This window comes from Aedes albopictus, chromosome 3, assembly GCF_035046485.1.
Source record: "Aedes albopictus strain Foshan chromosome 3, AalbF5, whole genome shotgun sequence".
NCBI lineage: Eukaryota > Metazoa > Arthropoda > Insecta > Diptera > Culicidae > Aedes > Aedes albopictus.
This window is the reverse complement of record NC_085138.1, coordinates 112977154-113000662: the sequence shown is the minus strand read 5'-3', so window position 1 is coordinate 113000662 and position 23509 is coordinate 112977154. Positions and strand designations below refer to the sequence as shown.

At 44.3% G+C, this 23509-nt stretch overlaps 1 protein-coding gene and 1 long non-coding RNA gene across 2 annotated transcripts in view; one reads left to right on the top strand and one right to left on the bottom strand.

The window, feature by feature from the left end:
• The first annotated feature begins 1286 nt into the window (after nucleotides 1–1286).
• Nucleotides 1287–23509, top strand: part of LOC134291631 (uncharacterized) — a 256938-nt gene continuing 234715 nt past the window's right edge. The window contains exon 1 of the long non-coding RNA XR_009999194.1: nucleotides 1287–1339. This is a non-coding gene — a long non-coding RNA (uncharacterized LOC134291631). The remainder of the gene's footprint in view (nucleotides 1340–23509) is intronic.
• Nucleotides 4304–5959, bottom strand: LOC109430452 (RAB6A-GEF complex partner protein 2-like). Its single transcript, XM_062859616.1, has 3 exons — nucleotides 5740–5959; nucleotides 5443–5675; nucleotides 4304–5249 (listed from the first exon to the last, which is right to left on the bottom strand). Exons 1-3 carry the CDS (start codon nucleotides 5865–5867, stop codon nucleotides 4387–4389), a joined length of 1224 nt encoding a protein of 407 aa, XP_062715600.1. The 5' UTR covers nucleotides 5868–5959; the 3' UTR covers nucleotides 4304–4386.

The following is a 23509-nucleotide window of genomic DNA, read 5'->3' as shown; positions in this document are numbered from 1 at the left end:
TTTAAATACGGGACACATTTCGGAAACTCAATAAAAAGCAAATCAATGTCCAAAAACAGAACTGCATGTTGTTAATAATGCTATTTCAGCCAGAAAGAACGAATAATTGAGTCAAAAACGTTAACTATGCTCCAGTGACGAGTGTTTGAAAATTTTGTTGTCCCGTTTAATACGGGACGGATGGTCAGCCTAAGTTTTCGACGATTAAATTTTGCAATATGTATTCGAAACTCATTGAAGAGAAAACACTTTGTATCCAAAATATAATTTCTGGTGAGTCTCTCAAGCAGGCGTGGAAAGCGTCAGCGTCAACACGGGTCGTCACGCGAATTTTACAGAAGTGCCTCTCTCAATGTCATCGAATCGGGAGGCGATGACCAAGAGAGGCTAACAAAATTCGCTCATTTTTCAGTCATGACGGAATGTGACATGGTTGTAAACAAGGCAATTATTACAACATTCATGAATTTTGTCATTGTTTAAATCCTTCAAAGCATGAATGTATATCCTCTCTATATGTTAAATACAACGGCTAGCCTAAATTTGCTTGAACCAGGTGAAAATTTTAATTTCAAAACAATATGAAAGTTTCGGTCATGACGCTTGATCATTGTAAAATGACATGACGAAGTGCGTGAATGCTCGTTTTGTCTTGTGACGATGAAAGGGCCTACTTGTTCATCGTCATGGGAAGCTCACGACCAATAACAGCGCTGCTCAGGGGCCGACCTGCCACAAAAAAAATAAAAATATTCACATTTATTTCTAACATAATCTGTCAGAAGATGCATTTTTGTTTCCAACATAGATTGCATTAGCTTCAAATGTGACGTTTGATTTGCTCCAAACAGTTTTATTTTTGTGGCCAGAACAAATTGACAATTTATTTGAATTTGCCTCAAATATTTTTGATTTTAACATAGATTTTTCTGCGTGCGCATTGCGAGGATCCATCAACAGTAGGAGAAAATTGGGCGCTGCTTCAACACACGCCGACTGGAAGACGCTGCGGTGAAAAGGTATTTCGTCGAGGAGCTGGAGAACCGTGCTGGGGATATTCCGGAAGGTGGAAGCGTAGAAGATCAATGGCTATCAAGAACGCTTTCATCGCCACCGGCGAGAATAATTTGGGTGAGTTACGCACCCGGATCACACATGACACCTGGGGCCTGTAGCATAATGAAAATTTTACTAATAATATTGATTCAAATTTATTTCGCATCTGCAACTTTACCAAGAAGCTCCAATCAAAGATGGGTATTGTAGAAACTTTGGAGAACTTGAGACTCTCAAGTTCTCCAAAGTTTCTACAATACCCATCTTTGATTGGAGCTTCTTGGTAAAGTTGCAGATGCGAAATAAATTTGAATCAATATTATTAGTAAAATTTTCATTATGCTACAGGCCCCAGGTGTCATGTGTGATCCGGGTGCGTAACTCACCCAAATTATTCTCGCCGGTGGCGATGAAAGCGTTCTTGATAGCCATTGATCTTCTACGCTTCCACCTTCCGGAATATCCCCAGCACGGTTCTCCAGCTCCTCGACGAAATACCTTTTCACCGCAGCGTCTTCCAGTCGGCGTGTGTTGAAGCAGCGCCCAATTTTCTCCTACTGTTGATGGATCCTCGCAATGCGCACGCAGAAAAATCTATGTTAAAATCAAAAATATTTGAGGCAAATTCAAATAAATTGTCAATTTGTTCTGGCCACAAAAATAAAACTGTTTGGAGCAAATCAAACGTCACATTTGAAGCTAATGCAATCTATGTTGGAAACAAAAATGCATCTTCTGACAGATTATGTTAGAAATAAATGTGAATATTTTTATTTTTTTTGTGGCAGGTCGGCCCCTGAGAGTCGGCCCTACGGAAATATTTGTTTTCCCATTGAAATGCTAGTCCGTTGTCTAGTGTCGTGCTTCCTTCAAAGAGCGAAAAGCTCACTGGAAGCATTGAACGTGTCCGAGTCTTTTAAACTTATAAAGTCATTTCCTTCGCTGAAAAAATCCACCTCCCGTGTTGTACTTTCAATGCCAACATCATGTATACATGTATTAAATAACATACGCTCCCGAAAACAACGGGATTTCGTGAAGACTTTGGGTGAACCTTGCCTTTTTTGCTGGAGGAAATTTTGTTTGATGTTGCAGCTGGAACTTGTGAGTTTTGTTTATGTTCTCGACGGCGGAACGGGGGGCTCCTCAATGGGTATTGTCGCAATAAATGTGTAATTGAGTTAGTTTTAAAAATTAAAATTTTAGTTTTAAACATTTTTTCAATTTACCGAATAAACATGAATATTTTTGTTTCAAACGAACGAAATTTGTCTCGATCTTGCCGTTTAGGAGATGACGGTCGGACGCAATGTCGGCGGTGCGTTTGTTCCGCACATCAAGAAGCCTCCGTCTCCATTTCCGGCTGGTGCAGATGTGGTCGATTTGATTTTCCGCGACGCCATCACGGAGAACCCATGTCGCTTTGTGCACTGGTCGTAAAGAGCGATCCCCCATGTCATTGTTGCCACAAAAATTGCAAACAGCTCACCGTTCTCACTCGTTTCTTCGAGACCATGGCGCCCCATGACGTGCTCATCGATTGGCGCGTAACATTGAATCATGGTAAGGTTTCGAACCCGTGTTCTGAATCTGGCTACAATTATCCTCTCATTAATTGGTTCCCACTTCATGAGCGCAGTGTGAGCGTAAGCGCTGAGCAGGAAACCAATTCCACGGTGGCGAAGAGCGTGTTCATCTCATAGGCCTGAGTATAGAAGAATCTGTGTTCTCCAAAGTTCGGCCAACGGATTTCGCTCAGTTCTAAGACATACGGCATGCCTCATTGATTAGTTGTACCAGTTTATCATGCTGGGCTAGAGTTAATTCCAAGTTCGTGTCCGTTGTTTCGCGTTAAAAGTCGTTGTCGTTGAATCAGTAATCTTTCGTTTCTGTAACTGTTTTTGGGTTTCGGAAGCAGTAGGTTGTTAGTCTAAGGTCCCCCCATCCACCGTGGTGGGGCTGCCACCTTAGGTATAGCTGTCGGTAGAAGAGCATTTCATACTCAGCCGCTGGATGCCAGGACAGACGCTGTTTTATCCGCACCTCCTTGGTAAACAAACGCTCGGTACGTACCTCCTCAATCTAGCTGAATTCAGAAGGATAACAGTGCCCAGGCTGGTACTACCAGCTAAGCACACAACTCTTAGCTGACGGTCTTGGAAGCATGAGGTAGGGACTTGTGAGGACCAGATCTATGTCGGACGCTCTTCTTATCGACTCACCGTTTTGCAGCCGCCCACAGGGTTGTGATTGTGATCACAAAATCTATCTACCCTCCAAGCTCCAACGTAAACCTTTGCCAAACTGCAATTTTTCAAATACTTTCACCTCCCCATTAACTTTTGCATTAGGGCCCAACTGACTTGATCGGTTTCTCTTCGTCGATTCTCTCTTTCGCTAATAACTTGATCACCTACCCACATCAGATGATAAGCACTTTACGCACTGTAGTTTCCCGTTATTCCCAAACAATTTCCTCATTAGTTCCTTGTGTAAGTGTAGTAGATCTAGTGATTCACTAGATCAGCTACACTTACACAAGGAACTTCGTGATACTGGGATCAGGGCTGAAAATCGTCGCCGTACGACCAAACAAGTCTACGACGAGAACGAAAACTAGATCGTCATCGTTGCTCGTTCCACATCGGATGACTCATTCAAGCCAGCGAATCGTCGTGAAGGGCTTGCGTCGTGACGAAAACAAAATCTTCATTCGCTTTGTTTCGCTCTTCGTCCAAGTGCATCTAGCCGACGGAGTCAATGTTGCCACCAGCAACACACAAAAAAAAAAGATTTTAATATAAAAAAGAATTGCACCTGGAATCAAACAACGAACCTCTAGATTGCCAATCCAGCACTCTTACCAACTGAGCTAGTGAGGTTTCACATCACCGTAAGTGCCGAAATGCCAATAAAAGCTATTCCCAGTTGGCGTTCACTTGGCCCGTCGTCGCTCATTTCCAGGGAACAAAGAGGACGATGGAAAAGTTGGTTGGTGACTATTTATGATTGAGCTTCGTCGTGACGCCCGCAGTCGGCGACGAAAAGGCTAATCGTCACCGTTGTTCTTTCGGACGAAGATTGTTTTATTGTTATCTTCACGCAGTGGTGACGAGAAGGACGATTGTCAACCCTGACTGGGATTTTAACTACGGGCGGTCAATCACAAGATCAAGCAAAATCCGTTTCTAGAGCATGTGTCATAAAACAACTCAACGATGCTTGCATACATAACTAATAAGATTACTAAGGTATAGAACGAGGATGGTTAGTAATTTTATTTTATTAGATTGAACGTTATATAGATTACGATTACTTCAAGTTCGCTTCCTACTTAATATTCAACGTAAACGTTCCGCTGGCTTGCGGAATCTGTACCGGAGCCGTGGGGTACAATGTGACCGGCAGGTTCCAAATCATAGTTTCGATGGAAATATCGGTAGGCGCTTGCCACTCCAGAGTTTCCTTATCAACTTCCATATTCAACTCATCATTGGTGCTGGTAACAAATTGAAAATGCAATCGCCACCTCACATCCACCAGGTCGGTTTCAAACGTCGGCGTAACGTGCAACGGAATGGGCAGTATCATCTGCGTTTGCAGCAGCCCTAGACACACTTCGTGGTGTTTCGTGTAGTTCGTAATCCGTCCAACCGAACCAGAGGTGCTCTCTTTCTCTTGACTGGAAGCGGGCGCTGGCTGTTCGGGCGCTTTCGCATTTTTCCTTTTGATGATTTCCTCGCATTGCAACGTGACGGATAATTGCGCACACTTCACGGTTCCGCAACTGAAGTCCAACGTTCCGACAATGTCTTCGCCAAGCTTGTAGATGGGTTTGAACAGGCAGAATCGACCAACTTTGCCTCTTTTGTTCGAGATCAAATAAAAATTTGGCCTCCTTCGGGCGGTTATGTTCTGAAGGTAATGCAACGCGTATTCGATCTTTGAGGGTGCTTTCTTCTTCTCGATAAAAGGGTTATTCGGTGCAAGGTCTTCGTTAGATTCATCATTCAAGGTTATGGCCTCGTCGCTGCAATTAATCGGAGGCAGTGGAAGCACGCGAATTGGAATATGCAATGCCTGTACCGTGGTTCCGACGCGTTGCGTGGCTACCGTTATCTTATAGTAATACTTTACCATCACACCACGGTATGTTGGTGGAGTATTCATGGACAGTGTTTCACGGAACATAACTGAAACGACAAAAAGATTCTTGTTTACTAGAGTGATACTAAAAATCTTCGATAGTTTTAGAGAAATATCCTGAAAATCTCATCTACTACATGTTGAAAATCCTCAAATCATTATAGATAGAGAAATAATGCATAAAGAAGGGCAAATCGGGTTTTGAAAAAAAAAATTGTAAAGTAATTCTGAGTAGCTTACATTGCCGAGATTCTCCAGGTGACAAACGTAGGTCGCAAAACAGAATTTTAGGATCCGTGGACTTGAGCACCTCGCCTTTCAGCTGATTGCTAGCATTGAGAGACGTTGAACCGATAAAGTTCCTATTCAAAGAACTCGTCGCTTCCGTACCGGAACCGCCCCGATCCTGGACGGTTGAATTGCAATAGCAATGGATTTGTACGGTAGCCCATGCCAAATTCTCCAGAATATCACTGAAACAGTTTGATAAGGATTCAATTAGTTTTATAAATTTAGGCATTCATTTGGCTTGAATACCTGTTACTTTGGCTAATTCTATGCTCAGGCAGAGAAGGATTTGTAAATGTTATCAAACATTCCACTGTTTCTCCACACAGAAAAACTGCACTTTGATCACGTATCAACCGAGCTGTGATTTCTATCATTATTCAGAACTGCGATTGCTTGAAAAATTATCGTGAATTCACAAAATGTTACGAGCAATATCTCGCACGAAAAGTAAGACTGTTTTGGTTTTGATGACACGTCGATTTCAATGATTGGTTTTTAATCTGTCATCATCAGTATCGCTGATGATGAAACGTGACAAATCGCACGATGCATCAATAATTCTGCGTTTTGAAATATTTCCGAAACATATCTTAAACACAGACGAACAGACGTAACACTGGAAAAATTTCCATCGACCGTTCACCTCAATGAAGGTACCGTGGCGCCACCTTTGATAGTTTCACTTGTGCGTGATCAAAAGGTAAGCAAAACCTTGCACAAAAATCATATGTAAACTTTTATTATAAGTATACTTATCGGATCGCATTATTTTGTAGAAATTTCGAGTGTTAGTCCGTTCACGTAGCATTGTTCGTGCAGTTGAAACACCGACGAACCGACGTGACAGTGGTGATTCAAAAGTGTCCCCCCCAAATTTAACGGTCGACCACCGAAGCGAGCGATCGCTTCTGTCAAATCAGCGCAGACGCGAACCGTTTCCTATATGAACACATGGGGGTTCGGTGTCGAGCTACCAAACCATCGCGGGCCGTTATAGAGGTGGCGATAGTGTTCGCTTATTTTTCATCATGGCGTCGCGGACAACAAATTTGAATTTATTTGTTCTAGCTGTCACGTCGGTTCGTCGGTGGTTGAAAATCGGAACAGCGTTTGTCGCGCTACAAACTTTTAATAAGATATTGCTCGTGCAGTTGAAAATCGGAATTTTTGACACGCGAAAATCGATTTTTCTCCTAAACCGTGTGTCGGACCGAGGGGGGCGACACATCCAGATTATCCTTTTTTTGCAAATAATCTTACCTACACTGAAAAAAATCCAAACTTAAAATTTATAGAGTCAGCACCTTTACAGTTCATAAGACTCCTCGAGAATTATTTTTATGTGTGGTAATATAAACTTTATGTCAAGCTTTTTACATTTCATCAGTCGACCAATATAAAGTGTATACGGTCGTTTTGAACTTTATGTTTGTGCAAACATTAAAATTATAAGGTTCTCTGTTATAGTTAAAAATTATAGAGGTTCACTTATAATTATAATGTTTGGTTTCCAGCCACGAATTGAAAGAGATTTGCAACGGTCGGCAACAGCTCTCCATGTTGATTTGCAGCAGAAGGACAAGCGCTTCATCCAAAAAGCTTCGAAGGCTGTCGGTAAGTAACTGCAATAAACGTGCACATTTTGCAATCATAGCTTTGCTTTATTTACAGGGAAGCATCGTAAGAACCGTGGGAAATAAGAGCGGTCACAAAAGCCAGCAGGAAAAGCCATCGAAAGCATCAGTGCCACCGTGTCACCGTTTGAGACTGCGCAAAACTCCTTCGACACCGATATTTTCGTGCTTCATGCTTCCAGCGATCCAACCTCAATCGGTTTCCGGACCACCGTCCGAAAATAGCGGCTAAAAATCTGGAATGTTTGGACCTACGGATATCCAGTGAAAGCCATCAATGCCATCTTCGCCAACACCAGCACCAGCATGAGCAACGGGACGGCGAAGGTATGAACGGGATGTTTGATCGCCAACGGAACCAACGTCAGCATCTTCACCAGGACCTGCCGCGACCGATCCATGTAAAAGACTGTTTCCAAGGTGCTGCCTCGGGTGGTGCGTCCGGACGATCTTCAAACTGCATCATTTGCCTAATAAAATATATGTATTTAATTCAATTTACATCAGATTGTTTTAATCAAAATAAGATTGAAGAAACATTATTAAATTAATTATAACTTTCAATTGAACAAAACTTATAAATATTATGTTTGCATGGCTAATATAAATCATAAACCTCACACATAAATTTCATGAATCGTCATTAATAGTTTCTATTAGATTTGAAACATAACTGTCATAAGTGATACACGGTATAATTTTTATTTCTCTCTCATATAATATTTATTTGTGAATACAAATTGCAAAAATCTATGTAGTTTCACTTATAAAAGTTATACGGAAAATCGCCTCAGTGTATCTTTTACACTGTGCATTATCTTTACCCATCCCACTATCTACTTCCATCCGTAATGCATCTCAAATCTTATTTGCGAACCACTCACATCTCTGAAACATCTTTGCGATCGACGCAAGCGAAAAAAACGATTTTGCTGTCAAAACCGAGGTCAAAACAGAGAGTAAACAGAGAGTAAACATTCGGTAGTAATTTGAATCATTGTGGTGTTTAGATATTCTAAAATATTGACTATTTTGTCTATCTATTTATGGTGTTTTTAAAAAGACCGTGGAAAAGGTAAAGCTGGCAAGTCTTTTCGACTGCTTAAAGAAATCTCAGTTGTGATGACAATGGCCAGAGCTAGAGGTTGGATGTTCTTCCCTTCCTGATTAGTAAAAATCCTCCAATTGTTTTGAGTGTTTGGACTGTTCCAGCGCACAAGATTTAGCTGTATCCTGTAAGTTCAACTTAATTCAGCTTGTGCTTCAAATTAATTGTGTTGATTATGCTTTTTCAGGTTCCCGTGTCCGACCGGAAAGCAGTAATTGTGATCTTGAGCTGAAATCTGCTAAAGAGACGAGCTTGGTGGTCTAGTGGCTACCGCTTCTGATTCATATGCAGAAGGTCCTGGGTTCAATCCCTGGCTCGTCCCTTTCCTCCTACTTTGAATCTTTCTATCTACTTTCTCTCTCACTCTCTCTCTCTCCTACATATACATCTCATGTATATTCGTTCGTAGCGATCGCTAGAACCAGAAACGGATTGAAATAAAGCCGTTTCCCTTCCTTCCAACTTTCATTACAGCACAGTGTCAATCTATCATATAACGCCTACAAGTTATGCAACCAAGCGGACTGTGCCGCTTCATAGTAATCTTCACACATTCTATCGCTTTACGCCTGGCACCCTTGCACCAATGCATGATCAATGTGCCAAAAATAAACATTTCCCACCAACACACCAACATCCGCATGACCTTGTGCAGGCGCAGAGGACTCAACGGCCTGATGTGGGCAAGCGAATGCAATCATCACTTCCCTCCCCTTCCCCCATTGACCTGCAACCTGACGCAGCAGGCGCCATTGTCGCCTAAAAATACAAGACCACCAATGCTCACACACTGAAGATGCCTGTTAGTCCCAAACAGCTATCTCATTGGTTCCTTGTGTGAGTGTAGCTGATCTGGCGATACTGGAGTTGCAACTGCGGGCGGTCAATCAAGCTCAAAGCAAGCTCAAGCTCTTGAGCTGAAATCTGCTAATATGTTCCGATGCTTCAAGCAGGAGAAACATTGCTCCACCCAGTTTCGTTCCATGGAGGATGCCGAATTGGAAACACGCCCCGAATAACTTTCAGCTTTGCTTGAGTTCACATTCGGAATGCTGTTCATCGTAAAAGATTCCAAACGGTTTGCCTACTGCCAAGCCTACTTTCCGAGATTATTTCGAGCAAAGCGCATCGTTCTGTTCAACACAATTCTTCCGCATAATTTGACCTTGGCGCAAGACAACAAAGACAAGGACTGAGAGCAAAGATATGCTGACGATTCTTTCTCACGGAAGGGCCATGGACACGGTGTTAAATCCGGAAGAATATTATCATCATGCAAGGGTAGAAGTTCAACATCATCAGTGTCTTCTCGCAATTGTTCTAGAAAGCATCCTTGTATCAAGCAATAAGCTTCCCGGCGAGCTTCCCGGAATGTTACCTACGTACCTGAAGGGTACTCAGATATAGGATAGAGCACTGTAAGCTCAACTATTGAACTAGTCGGAAGTGAATGAATCATTCTGGTGAAGCAGTAGGAGAAATAAATTGCTATGCAAGTCCGAAATAAAATCATGGTTCTTTATTCGGTGTTATCACATTTTCTAGAATACCATTTCCCGGAACGACACTTCCCTGAATTATTTTCAATTTGTATTTTGGCGTTGTATCAAACATTCCTCCAGGATTTCTTTCTTGAGTTCTTCCGGAAATTCATTCAAAAATTCCTGCAGATCATGATTGTCTGGAAGGAATTTCTGCCAGAAGGTTATTGATTTTTTTTTCATCGGCTGGTTGATTCATCGGAAACAATAATTGTTGAAGGACTTTTAGAATGATTGCAGTCCGTAGGCAATAGTTGGAGACTGTTGAAGAATTTCTCAAAGGGATTGATGAAACATTGACCGGAAGGGACTACATACTGGAAGATTTTCCGGAAGGTATGGCCAGATGTTTGCCGGGAGATAGTAGGGTAACGGTTGAATTTTGGACCCCTAGAGGACATTGGTTTGAATTTAATTCAAAATCAAACAGATTCAGAGGGTATTCACACATAATAATGATGTTAGTATGTTCGTAAAAGCCTCCACTGTCCGTTAAAAATACCCACAAGGTCATTTCTGGCTGAAAATTTGATGAAAATAACTGATTTTTGAAGCATCAGTTTTCACTGTTTTGGACACTCCAATATATTTTGGACCCTCTTCAGTATATATTTTGGACACCCGGTGTTTAAACTCGTTTGAAACTGTTTTGGAAGAATTTGCCGCTTGAATATGTTGGATCACATCCTAATTACTTGATTGACAAAGGCTGATTAGACGAACTTTGCGAAATTAATGCGCTAGAATGATAAACGTTTTTGTTTACATCTGCAAGTTTCCTCAGCACCGCATTCTCTTTTTGTAAACATGATGCGACACTCGTACGGATGACGAGATTGGCAAAAATTAATTTCAAGGCAAATAAGGATATTTCCAGTGAAGAAATGATTGCTGCCCGTGCAGAGCGATCTTATTTAGCGAATGATTCAAAAAATTTCCGTCATCTCATCATTAAACCTGTGTAAGTTGTGATAATAGGACAAAGGGGGTCCAAAATATATGGGGGTCCAAATTATATTGGTTACCCTAGCTGTCGGATTTGTCTCGGTATTTGTAATAAATTGATTGATGATTTCCCGATAACAATTACTGAAGGATAGACCCGCAGGGGTTGCTGGGAGAAACGGCTGAAGCATTTTCCAGAAGCTAGAAGCGTTTCCGTTAGTGATGGACTTTCTGTAAGGAATTGCTGAAGAATCCTTTGGAAGGAATAGCTAGAGGTTCCAGGATGTAAGGTTCCAGACTGGAGGAAATTGCTGGAGGATTCACCGGAAAAAAATGTTAGATATTTCTCCGGAAAGATTTGCTGAAGGGCCGCTCGGAGGGTTCCACAGAAGGAATCGCTGGATGACTTTCCAGAAAATAAACAGCTGGAGGATCTTCCGGACAGAGCTACTGGAAGATTTCCCGGTAGAGATTATTGGAGTAGGTATCCTCCAGAGGTTTCGTTTCTTGGAAACGTTTGAGAAAACTATTTACATTTGATTTTAGAATTCTAGCATACTATATGAAAAAGCCTAACTATTACTTTTTGCACTAGTTCTCATTCTTGCTTATTTTTTGGCTATTTTGATATAATTTCGCCATGTAGCTCAAATTTGCTTGGAAAAATAATTAATCCATGTGTTACATGACTCGGTAGCGTGAATAAAATCGAAGCAGATATCAGCGTATTTCTTTGTAAAAATTGATTACACCCATATCATATAATTTACTGGACTGGCCGTCGCTCATCTAACATTCTCCATTCACATCTCCTTCCATCTCAAAAATCTCAAATCAGCGCTTGGCAGCATTTGAAAGTGGAAGCAGTGCAAAGCAGATAGAAAAATCTGATACATGCACACTGATCTAAAAAAGTAGATGCATCTAAATCGACATCTATACGACGATTTAGATGTGTCGCCCCCCTCGTGTCGGACGTACGTCGGGAACAGTGCGCTGGATAAAGGGCCAGGTCCGCTGTCCAGCGCACTACATCCGACGTAAGGTTTCACGTATGGATTTTGAGAAAATTCGATTATCGGGTGTTGGGAATCTTCGGGTTTCAACCGCGACGACAATATTAGCTATTTGTAGAATCATTCATGTGTAATTCAAATATGATTTTTCTACGTAAGATTGATGTACAAAACATCATACCTATGATTGCACAAATGGCTGACATTCACCGGAATGTAAATAAATCATTTTTTATATTCACCACATGCTCCAAAAATGTTCAACATTATGACTTATAGTACATACATCATTGAACATTAAAAATCCGGACGCCGGCGGCACCTCCACTCACAGCATACACAATATCCAGCTGCTGCCCCGAATCCACTTATCCGCGAGCGGTAATGGCGGCGGCGGGCACAAATAACCGAATCGAATGTTGACGTTTCTTGGGGATCGCAATCGGTTGGTGCCATCGATCGGTGGTGTCGTGACCGCTGCGGCTATTCTTACAGCCACAACACCGACCGCAGAGAGGAAACTCTTTAAAACCTCTCTGTGGTGGACTGCTGTGTACTGCAAATGCCATTGCTGCTGCCTTTTTGGTGCGTCCGTTCGTATCCACTATCGTCTATCAACTGAATTGAATCCACGATGCGCAGCTCTTTTTGTATGTTCGCTTTTGTTGTTCATTCTAGCTTTCCACTGAGTCGGCCAATCAGAAGGCGCATGTTTTTCGCTTCAATCATTCTCTTCTCTGTCTCTATTACTACATTCCCTCTCACCCCTACTCTCTAGTTTTCAATTTCGCTTGTTTTTACGAGCATAACAACTCGTCAGTTTGCTTCAAGTTCCAGCAAGTCTGTCCTTCCGCCAGACTGCTTCTTTTCAACAGAAGCAAAACTGTCCTTCCATTCGCCAGTTTGCTTTAATTTTCAGCAAGTCTGTCCTTCCGCTAGACTGCTTTTTACTACTAGCGCAAAACTATCCTTTTACTCGCCAGTTTGCTTTAATTTCCAGCAAGTCTGTCCTTCCGCCAGACTGCTTCTTTTCAACAGAAGCAAAACTGTCCTTTCTCATGCCAGTTTGCTTTAATTTTCAGCAAGTCTGTACTTCCGCCAGACTGCTTCTTTTCAACAGAAGCAAAACTGTCCTTCTACTCGCCAGTTTGCTTTAATTACCAGCAAGTCTGTCCTTCCGCCAGACTGCTATTTTTCTACTAGCGCAAAACTGTCCTTTTACTCGCCAGTTTGCTTTAACTTCCAGCAAGTCTGTCCTTCCGCCAGACTGCTTTTTTTCAACAGAAGCAAAACTGTCCTTTCTCTCGCCAGTTTGCTTTAACTTCCAGCAAGTCTGTCCTTCCGCCAGACTGCTATTTTTCTACTAGCGCAAAACTGTCCTTTTACTCGCCAGTTTGCTTTAACTTCCAGCAAGTCTGTCCTTCCGCCAGACTGCTTCTTTTCAACAGAAGCAAAACTGTCCTTTCTCTCGCCAGTTTGCTTTAACTTCCAGCAAGTCTGTCCTTCCGCCAGACTGCTATTTTTCTACTAGCGCAAAACTGTCCTTTTATTCGCCAGTTTGCTTTAACTTCCAGCAAGTCTGTCCTTCCGCCAGACTGCTTCTTTTCAACAGAAGCAAAACTGTCCTTTCTCTCGCCAGTTTGCTTTAATTTCCAGCAAGTATGTCCTTCCGCCAGACTGCTATTTTTCTACTAGCGCAAAACTGTCCTTTTACTCGCCAGTTTGCTTTAACTTCCAGCAAGTCTGTCCTTCCGCCAGACTGCTTCTTTTCAACAGAAGCAAAACTGTCCTTTCTCTTGCCAGTTTGCTTTAACTTCCAGCAAGTCTGTCCTTCCGCCAGACTGCTATTTTTCTACTAGCGCAAAACTGTCCTTTTACTCGCCAGTTTGCTTTAACTTCCAGCAAGTCTGTCCTTCCGCCAGACTGCTTTTTTTCAACAGAAGCAAAACTGTCCTTTCTCTCGCCAGTTTGCTTTAACTTCCAGCAAGTCTGTCCTTCCGCCAGACTGCTATTTTTCTACTAGCGCAAAACTGTCCTTTTACTCGCCAGTTTGCTTTAACTTCCAGCAAGTCTGTCCTTCCGCCAGACTGCTTCTTTTCAACAGAAGCAAAACTGTCCTTTCTCTTGCCAGTTTGCTTTAACTTCCAGCAAGTCTGTCCTTCCGCCAGACTGCTATTTTTCTACTAGCGCAAAACTGTCCTTTTACTCGCCAGTTTGCTTTAACTTCCAGCAAGTCTGTCCTTCCGCCAGACTGCTTCTTTTCAACAGAAGCAAAACTGTCCTTTCTCTCGCCAGTTTGCTTTAACTTCCAGCAAGTCTGTCCTTCCGCCAGACTGCTTCTTTTCAACAGAAGCAAAACTGTCCTTTCTCTTGCCAGTTTGCTTTAACTTCCAGCAAGTCTGTCCTTCCGCCAGACTGCTATTTTTCTACTAGCGCAAAACTGTCCTTTTACTCGCCAGTTTGCTTTAACTTCCAGCAAGTCTGTCCTTCCGCCAGACTGCTTCTTTTCAACAGAAGCAAAACTGTCCTTTCTCTCGCCAGTTTGCTTTAACTTCCAGCAAGTCTGTCCTTCCGCCAGACTGCTATTTTTCTACTAGCGCAAAACTGTCCTTTTACTCGCCAGTTTGCTTTAACTTCCAGCAAGTCTGTCCTTCCGCCAGACTGCTTCTTTTCAACAGAAGCAAAACTGTCCTTTCTCTCGCCAGTTTGCTTTAACTTCCAGCAAGTCCGTCCTTCCGCCAGACTGCTATTTTTCTACTAGCGCAAAACTGTCCTTTTACTCGCCAGTTTGCTTTAATTTCCAGCAAGTCTGTCCTTCCGCCAGACTGCTATTTTTCTACTAGCGCAAAACTGTCCTTTTACTCGCCAGTTTGCTTTAACTTCCAGCAAGTCTGTCCTTCCGCCAGACTGCTTCTTTTCAACAGAAGCAAAACTGTCCTTTCTCTCGCCAGTTTGCTTTAACTTCCAGCAAGTCTGTCCTTCCGCCAGATTGCTTCTTTTCAACAGAAGCAAAACTGTCTTTTCTCTCGCCAGTTTGCTTTAATTTCCAGCAAGTCTTTCCTTCCGCCAGACTGCTTCTTTTCAACAGAAGCAAAACTGTCCTTTCTCTCGCCAGTTTGCTTTAATTTCCAGCAAGTCTGTCCTTCCGCCAGACTGCTATTTTTCTACTAGCGCAAAACTGTCCTTTTACTCGCCAGTTTGCTTTAACTTCCAGCAAGTCTGTCCTTCCGCCAGACTGCTTCTTTTCAACAGAAGCAAAACTGTCCTTTCTCTCGCCAGTTTGCTTTCATTTCCAGCAAGTCTGTTTTTCCGCCAGACTGCTTCTTTTCAACAGAAGCAAAACTGTCCTTTTACTCGCCAGTTTGCTTTAATTTCCAGCAAGTCTGTCCTTTCGCCAGACTGCTATTTTTCTGCTAGCGCAAAACTGTCCTTTTACTGGCCAGTTTGCTTTTTTTTGATGCATTTATACTTACAAATATTAGGGAGACTCTACTGTGCCAATTGTCGTGACCGCTGCGGCTATTCTTACAGCCACAACACCGACCGCAGAGAGGAAACTCTTTAAAACCTCTCTGTGGTGGACTGCTATGTACTGCAAATGCCATTGCTGCTGCCTTTTTGGTGCGTCCGTTCGTATCCACTATCGTCTATCAACTGAATTGAATCCACGATGCGCAGCTCTTTTTGTATGTTCGCTTTTGTTGTTCATTCTAGCTTTCCACTGAGTCGGCCAATCAGAAGGCGCATGTTTTTCGCTTCAATCATTCTCTTCTCTGTCTCTATTACTACATACTACTACGGCTTCATTCGCTTACATTTCTCCTTGGGAGGTTCCGGTCATGAAATCCTCACGGTCGTAGAACCTAATGAATCAGCAATACTTGATCTTGAATTTCAAGCTTGAGAATATCTATACCGATTTATCTTTGCTGAGATCTCTGACTACTACCCGAGGGTGAAACTTTTTTGACCGCAGTTTTTTATGGAGCCCGTAGTAGGCACAACTCCCGCTGATGATGCGTCTTCGTATTCCACGGTTGTCAGCCATTACCAAGGAACCGAGGTAAACGAATTCCTTAACCACCTCTAATCCCCGTCTATTATAACATTCCCGTCGAAGCTTGTTCTGTCATGCTCAGTTCTACCTTCCAGCAAGTACTTTGTGTTTGGCGATTCGCCACCAGTCTGACCTTTGCTACTTCGCATTTCGAGCGTGTCGTGACCGCTGCGGCTATTCTTACAGCCACAACACCGACCGCAGAGAGGAAACTCTTTAAAACCTCTCTGTGGTGGACTGCTGTGTACTGCAAATGCCATTGCTGCTGCCTTTTTGGTGCGTCCGTTCGTATCCACTATCGTCTATCAACTGAATTGAATCCACGATGCGCAGCTCTTTTTGTATGTTCGCTTTTGTTGTTCATTCTAGCTTTCCACTGAGTCGGCCAATCAGAAGGCGCATGTTTTTCGCTTCAATCATTCTCTTCTCTGTCTCTATTACTACAGGTGGGTGAAGGGGTGAGGAGGAGAATGAAACTGCTTTGACTTTCCCCCAAGAAACGTCAAAATCTGAACCGGTTGGTTATGCTCGCCGCCGCCATTACCGCTCGCGGATAAGTGGATAACGCACGCTGAAACACTAATTTTCAGTCACTATTCGATCACTGCACTTTTAATATCACTCTAACTACGCGACACGATCGTTCTCCTCATCACCATCCAGCACTTCCGAAGTTGTTCCGCCCGACGCATCAGGGAAAAACAAATAATAACCGCACTCATCCTCACCTGATTTTTCGCTCCGGTCCAGGCCAATGTCAAGTCATTGCGTTTCCGGCGCTGGAATAGACCGAATAGACGCACTTACACAAAACAAGAACCGACGGTCCCCGAGAACCGGTAAACTTTAGCCGAAGCCACAAACCACGGGCGAATCAAAATGCTGAGAAAAAAAATTCCCATCACCCGAGCCGCCGCCGGTATCCTACACTTGGTTCGCGACGTAAAAATTGTATTGTATGGGATTTACAGCCTCATTGTTATGATGCCCTCTGAACCGTCGTATCCAGCTTTTTACGCTTGATAAGGAATGATTATTTTTTGACAGATATTGCCGACAGCCCATGCAGCAACACAGTAGCCAAAAATTTCAGTTCATTGCTCCCGAATTGTCAAAATTTTTCACTATGAACTATTTCAGCTAGTAGTAAGTAGTAACGTTTGTAATGAATAAAAACATTATTTCTTTTTAGGATTGTGATCATTATCCGCCACATTCAACCGTAGAACCAGTTGATACCTAGGAACAGCAATTATTTTTTGTTACGCCCGCTCAGTCCCATGAACTCCCAGGCCCAAACATTCCACCGAGGCTTCGCAAGAAGAGGGAAAACAATGAATTACGATTGATGGCTTATATTGGGAGAATCCTATCGTCCCTACGGGCCCATGTCCGCCCTATACACCTTTGATTACGGGTAATTCGTGTATGGTGTCAATGTGGAGCCCTGATGATAATGCCTGGTGCCCTGCCGCTCGGTCGTCCAAACTTCCGTTGAGCCCTCGTGGAGTGGCTTCACCGATCGGAGTAGCACGAGGGGCTCTCGACTGTCGACGTGGCTTTCCTGGCACGATTTGTCCATCGGGCTCACATACAGATACGGGACATTTTTGCTTCACATTCTACCAGGTTCTCTTCCGAAACCTGAACTTTCCTTCAGTTTCCATCTGAGGTTGTGGGTGTGTAGTCTGAGTCTCCGAACTCAACTCAGGAGTGTTTAGCCTCGCCGTCCGTATAAGATTTCTTTAGTAATTTTAGTAATGATTCAAGAATTCCCGACGTTGTTCTGGGAACTTTCACCGGGGGATTCCGGTGGGAATTCCCGGAGTAATCATCGGTGGAAATTTTTGCAGTAATCGTTGGTTTGACTGATTAAATCATAGGAATTCCTGGACAATTCCCCGCTGAAAATTACCGGTGGAATCTCCGGTGAAAAAACTTAGAGGAATCCCGGGTTGGAATGCGTTTAGGAATTCCCAGTAGGAATTCCTGGAGCAATCTTCAAAGGGAACTCCTGGAGGAAAAATTCTCACTGAATTCTACAGTATTGCTTTTTTCACTGAAAATTTTCCTTGCTTCGCTGAACAACATGACGTTTTCTTCCAGCGAAGGCTTACGCGATACAGAAAATCGCTGAATTTCACACTAACACTGCAGAAAATCTGTCAACAATAACTCAATACACATGCATTTTCAGCGAAAAGATCTATTTGCGTGACAACAATCCACTCCCATGACTACCGGGCGGCCGCCGTCAAATATCAGGATTGCCAACTGTCCGGCGACTGCTGTCAGTTTTCTTTGTCGCCGAATCTGGCGCTGGGTCTTCGGCGCGGAAACCCAAAGGTGGGAATAAAATTTTGGGGTTTGCGCGCAATAGTTTCTACCGAAAATTTCGCCCACTACCGCCATAAATTGTTTCTGGGGAATCCTCAAGCAATTTCTCCTTTAGCAGTATCTTTTGGTCAATCTTCTATCAGATCCATCCAAAAATCCGCTGGCGATCACTTCCGAGAGATGTTTACGAGGAAATCACCTTGATGTATTTATAATGTTTGTTGTGGCGGTAGCAATGGTAACAACAGGTGAAAATTTCTGACAGATCTGGAGCAGTGAACTGAAATTTTCGGCAACTGTGATGCTGCAAGGGCTGTCGGCAAGAATTGTCAAAAATGAATCACCCCTCAACACAGCGTAAAAAGCTGGATAGAATATATTTAAGGGACGATTCAAATATGACGTCCATCATTTTTCGGGTTTTTTACACCCCCCCTCCCCCCTCTGTCACGCTTTTTCGTATACCTAATACATGGAGTGTCACACTTTCTCAGACCCCCCCTCCCCCCTAAATGATGGACGTCATATTTGAACGACCCAAAGTGGCGCACACAGCACGGGCACCGAAGGTAAGAAGACATCTCGTGGCATCACCAAAGTTCGATTCCAACTCAAAAATAAAAAACTATATCTGGAGCTCGATTTGAATAGGTCGTATGTGCTTTTGTCGATATTGTCAAGGACGACAAACCAATCGTAGTAGTTAAGATAGTTTTAGATCAATCATAGTAGTCATGTTTGTTTAAATAAATCAGTCTATTCTAAACCGTTACCAGAGGCAGTTGTCTTTCCATTACTCTGCCATTCACGACAGGTTATTAGCCCAGCACACCTGTTGCTATTGGAAACGGAAGTTGTTTGGAAGAAAGAAGATTTTTTTTCACCGAAGAAAATGCAAGCGGAAACGAAGCCATATCTTTTCGACGGCAAGAACTTCCCGAATTGGAGCTTCCGGATGGAGACGTTACTGGAGGAGCGGCAGCTGATCGATTGTATCCGGAGGGATGCGGACGAAATCCCGGAAATCCAGGAAGACGAAACGGATACGGCGCAGGAGAAGGCTCGGAAGGAGACGAAACTGGCGGAGCGGAAACTTCTGGAAGCACGTTGCAAATCGTTGCTGGTGGAGAAGATCGCGGATTCGCAGCTGGAGTACATCAAAGGCAAGTCCACTCCGAAGGCGATCTGGGCAACGTTGGAGAACGTGTTTGCGAAGAAGGGGATTTCCGGCCAGTTTTATCTACTGAAGCAACTGGCCGTGATGAAGTACAGCGAAGCGGAACCGATGGAAGAGCACCTGCTACGGTTCGAGCGGATCATCCGAGAGTTGGCCTCAGCGGACATCGTGATGCATGAGCGGCTGGTGGTATTCAATCTGCTTCAAACCCTGCCGAAATCGTTCCAGCAACTGGTAACAGTCCTCGAAACCCTACCGGCGGAACAATGCACGCTCGACTTCGTGAAGGCCAGGCTACTCAGCGAAAACGTCAAGCGGAGGAACACCTGCGGTGAAGCGGAAGGTACGGCGGATGACGAATCAGCGTTCTTCGGAGAGCGGCCGAGGTTCAAGTGTTTTTCCTGTGGAAAAGTGGGTCACAAGAAGTCAAATTGCCCCATGAAGAAGGAAACCGAGCGCGGAAGGACGTCATCCCAGAAGCCAAAGAAGGGAAGAGCAAACGCTGCAGGTTCTGGAGTGGCATTCATTTCGAAGTCGGATGGTGTGAAGAATGAAGGTAAGAGCTCGAGTCAGTTCCGATGGATCCTTGATTCGGGCGCATCCGAGCATATGGTGCACACAGTGGATTGCCTTCAGGACGTGGTGAAGTTGGATGAACCGATCCCGATCGTGGTCGCTTCCGGAAAGGTCGTGTACGGTCGACATTCTGGAACCGTCAAGATGATATCGCTGGTCGGTGGACGACGAATCGACTGCGTGGTGAACGACGTGCTATACGTACCGGAACTTCAGTACAATCTGTTTTCCATTCGGTGCGTGAGCAAGCTTGGGATGCGTGTGACGTTTGAAGACGAAGCAGTGGAAATCAAGCGCGGCGGCGAGGTCGTTGCCACCGGTAAGTTGTCCGGCAAGCTGTACGTGCTGAACGCAATTGTGGAGCGCGGATCGGTGGACGAAGCACTGGTTTCCCTACCGGTAGACGAATACGAGCTGTGGCATCGGAGATTCGGCCACATAGGCAAGAGTGGTCTCAAGACTCTGATGCGCGACGAGATGGTGAGCGGCATGGCGTTGAAGAAGGAAGCGTTCCGGGGAAACGAAGTCTGTGAACCTTGTGTGCTAGGCAAGCATGCGAGACAGCCCTTTGAAGACGTCCCGGTTCCGAGATCCAATAAACCATTGGAACTGGTGCACAGCGACGTGTGCGGCTTCCTAACACCGACGGCCTGGAATGGAAAAAGGTATTTCGTTACATTCACTGATGACTTTACCCATTTCAGTGCCGCATACATCCTTGCGGCAAAAGATGAGGTACTGGATGCGTTCAAGGAATACGCGAGCATGGCGGAGGGCCACTTCGATCGAAAAATTCGTCGCCTGCGGTGTGACAACGGAGGCGAATACGTTGGAAAGGATTTCCGGCATTACTGCAGAGACCGTGGGACGATGGTGGAGTACACCATTCCACACACGCCGCAGCAAAACGGTGTGAGTGAGCGGTTGAATCGAACAATCCTGGACAAAGCGAGGGCGATGGTTGAAGATTCTGGTCTACCGAAGAAGCTTTGGAGCGAGGCAGTACAAGCGGCGGTGTTCATCATCAATCGAAGTCCGACGGTGGCGTTGAACAAGAAAACGCCATACGAAATGTGGTACGGACACAAACCGGACGTGTCCAAACTCCGCATCTGGGGAAGCAAGGCCTACAGCTATATTCCGAAGGAGAAACGATCCAAGCTGGACGCGCGTAGCCAGGCGTGTTACTTCGTAGGCTACGGTGTGAATGGATACCGATTGTGGGACAGTCGCAAGCAGAAGGTGTACCATGCTCGGGATGTCGTCGTCAGTGAGGCAAAGTATGAATCGTCCAACGAAATCACAACAAAGGAAAACGATGTGCAGCCGATTTGGACCCGGTCTGAGCCACAGGAAGTCCCGGAAGAGCCGGCAGCTGAAACTGAACCGGAAAACGACGTTGATCAGCCGATCGACGCTCAGGACGATGGAAATGATAGTTTTGTTTCACTGGAAGAAGAAGAAGAAGAGGAGGAAGAGGAAGAAATTATTGCGAGAAGAAGCAACCGTGTCCGGAGGCCCCCAGCGAAATTGGATGATTATTCTTGCCTGGCGTACGCGTTGAACGCCGAAAACTATGTTGAAAACCTACCGGATACCATTGAAGAAATGAAGACGAGGGAAGACTGGCCGCGGTGGCATGGAGCCATCGAGGATGAGCTGAAATCGCTGGCGACGAACAACACCTGGGACCTGGTAGATCTACCGGAAGGACGAAAACCGGTGGATTGCAAATGGGTGTTCAAGCTGAAGTTGAAACCGGATGGCACCATCGACAAATACAAAGCAAGATTAGTTGCCAGAGGATTCACGCAGTGGTACGGGTACGACTACATGGAGACCTACGCTCCGGTGGTCAAGATGTCCACGGTTCGGATGATGCTGGCATTGGCAAACCAGGAAAATTTGCTGATCCACCAAATGGATGTACGGACGGCGTTCCTCAACGGCAATCTTTCGGAGGAAATCTTCATGCGTCAACCTCGAGGATTTGAGGAGGGGAATCGGGTCTGCCGACTGAACAAATCCATCTACGGTTTGAAGCAAGCATCGAAGGCGTGGAATGATCGATTTCACGAGTTTGTGACCCGGATTGGTTTTCGACAGTGCCAGAGCGACAGTTGTCTCTACGTTCGGGAACGTGGTAGCGAAAAAGTATTTCTGCTGCTGTACGTGGATGACATCCTTATCATATCTCGTACCCTCGGGATAATTGGCGCTATCAAGAAGATGATGAAGACGGAATTTGCGATGCAAGACATGGGCGAAGCAAAGATGTTTCTTGGTTTGAAGATTAGCCGCGACGTACTGCTAGGACAAATGACGTTGAGCCAGGAACATTATACCCGATCCATTCTGAAGCGTTTCGGGATGGAGCAGTCCAGATCCGCGACAACCCCGATGGAAGCGGGTCTGCAACTACTGAAGAGTGAGACGAGCGAGAAGCTGGATAAGCCGTACCGAGAGCTGATAGGATGCCTAACCTATCTAATGGTCACCTCCCGACCGGATATCAGTGCGTCGGTAAGTTACTTCAGTCAGTTTCAGAGCAATCCGACAGAAGAGCACTGGGTTCATGCAAAGAGGATTTTGCGGTACCTGCAGGGGACAACCAATCACGGACCGGTGTACCAAAGGTCCACCGCATCCAACCGTCAGGTAATTGGTTTCGCTGATGCAAACTGGGCGACTGATGTCAACGACAGACGGTCGGTTTCTGGAGTCCTGTTCAAGCTGTATGGAGCCACAGTTTGTTGGAGCACAAAGAAACAGAGCACCGTATCCCTATCGTCGACTGAAGCGGAGTGTTCCGCTCTCGCAGATGCAGCATGTGAAGCCATCTGGATTCAAAAAGTCTTGGGTGAGTTGGGTGAGCAAGAGGGGCAACCGCCACTTTTGTACGAGGACAACCAATCGACCATTGCCATTATGGAGTCAACTGGTCCTTCGAAGCGACTGAAGCACACTGACGTCAAACTCCATTTTGTACGCGAGTGTGTAGCTATGAAGAAACTGGAAATTAGCTATATCCCAACGGGCGAGCAACAAGCAGACCTACTCACAAAGGGTTTGTCCACGATACCATTCCGGAAGCACTGTTCAAGCATTGGAGTTCTGCCACGATCAGTTTGAGGAGGGGTGTCAAGGACGACAAACCAATCGTAGTAGTTAAGATAGTTTTAGATCAATCATAGTAGTCATGTTTGTTTAAATAAATCAGTCTATTCTAAACCGTTACCAGAGGCAGTCGTCTTTCCATTACTCTGCCATTCACGACAGATATAAAATTCGATCAGTTTATTTTAGTCATTGTAGCAATATGGAAGATATTTTGTAAACTTTTAATGATGGAACAGAAAGCCTGTGTTGTGAGGATTCTTCTGTATGTATCAACTTTGTTCAATTTCAACGGTTTTCGCTATAATAAGCGAATCCAACTGATCGAATTTTTAATCGACAAAAGCACATACGACCTATTCAAATCGAGCTCCAGATATGAGTAATGGTGTGCGGTACCTCGAACTTTTTTTCGAGTGTCGATCAAAAGCTCGAGTTTTTTTCGGATCGATAATACAGAAATATCGAAAAACCTTTTTTGCTTCAATGATACACCAAATCTTGAAAA

Bases quoted from the DNA above. Each gene is read 5' to 3' on its own strand.
- LOC109430452 (XM_062859616.1), bottom strand. From the start codon at position 5,867: ATGATAGAAATCACAGCTCGGTTGATACGTGATCAAAGTGCAGTTTTT. The intron at 5,676-5,739 runs GTATTCAAGCCA...AAACTGTTTCAG, and splicing joins AGAATTAGCCAAAGTAACAG to TGATATTCTGGAGAATTTGG. The intron at 5,250-5,442 runs GTAAGCTACTCA...TTGTCGTTTCAG, and splicing joins ACCTGGAGAATCTCGGCAAT to TTATGTTCCGTGAAACACTG.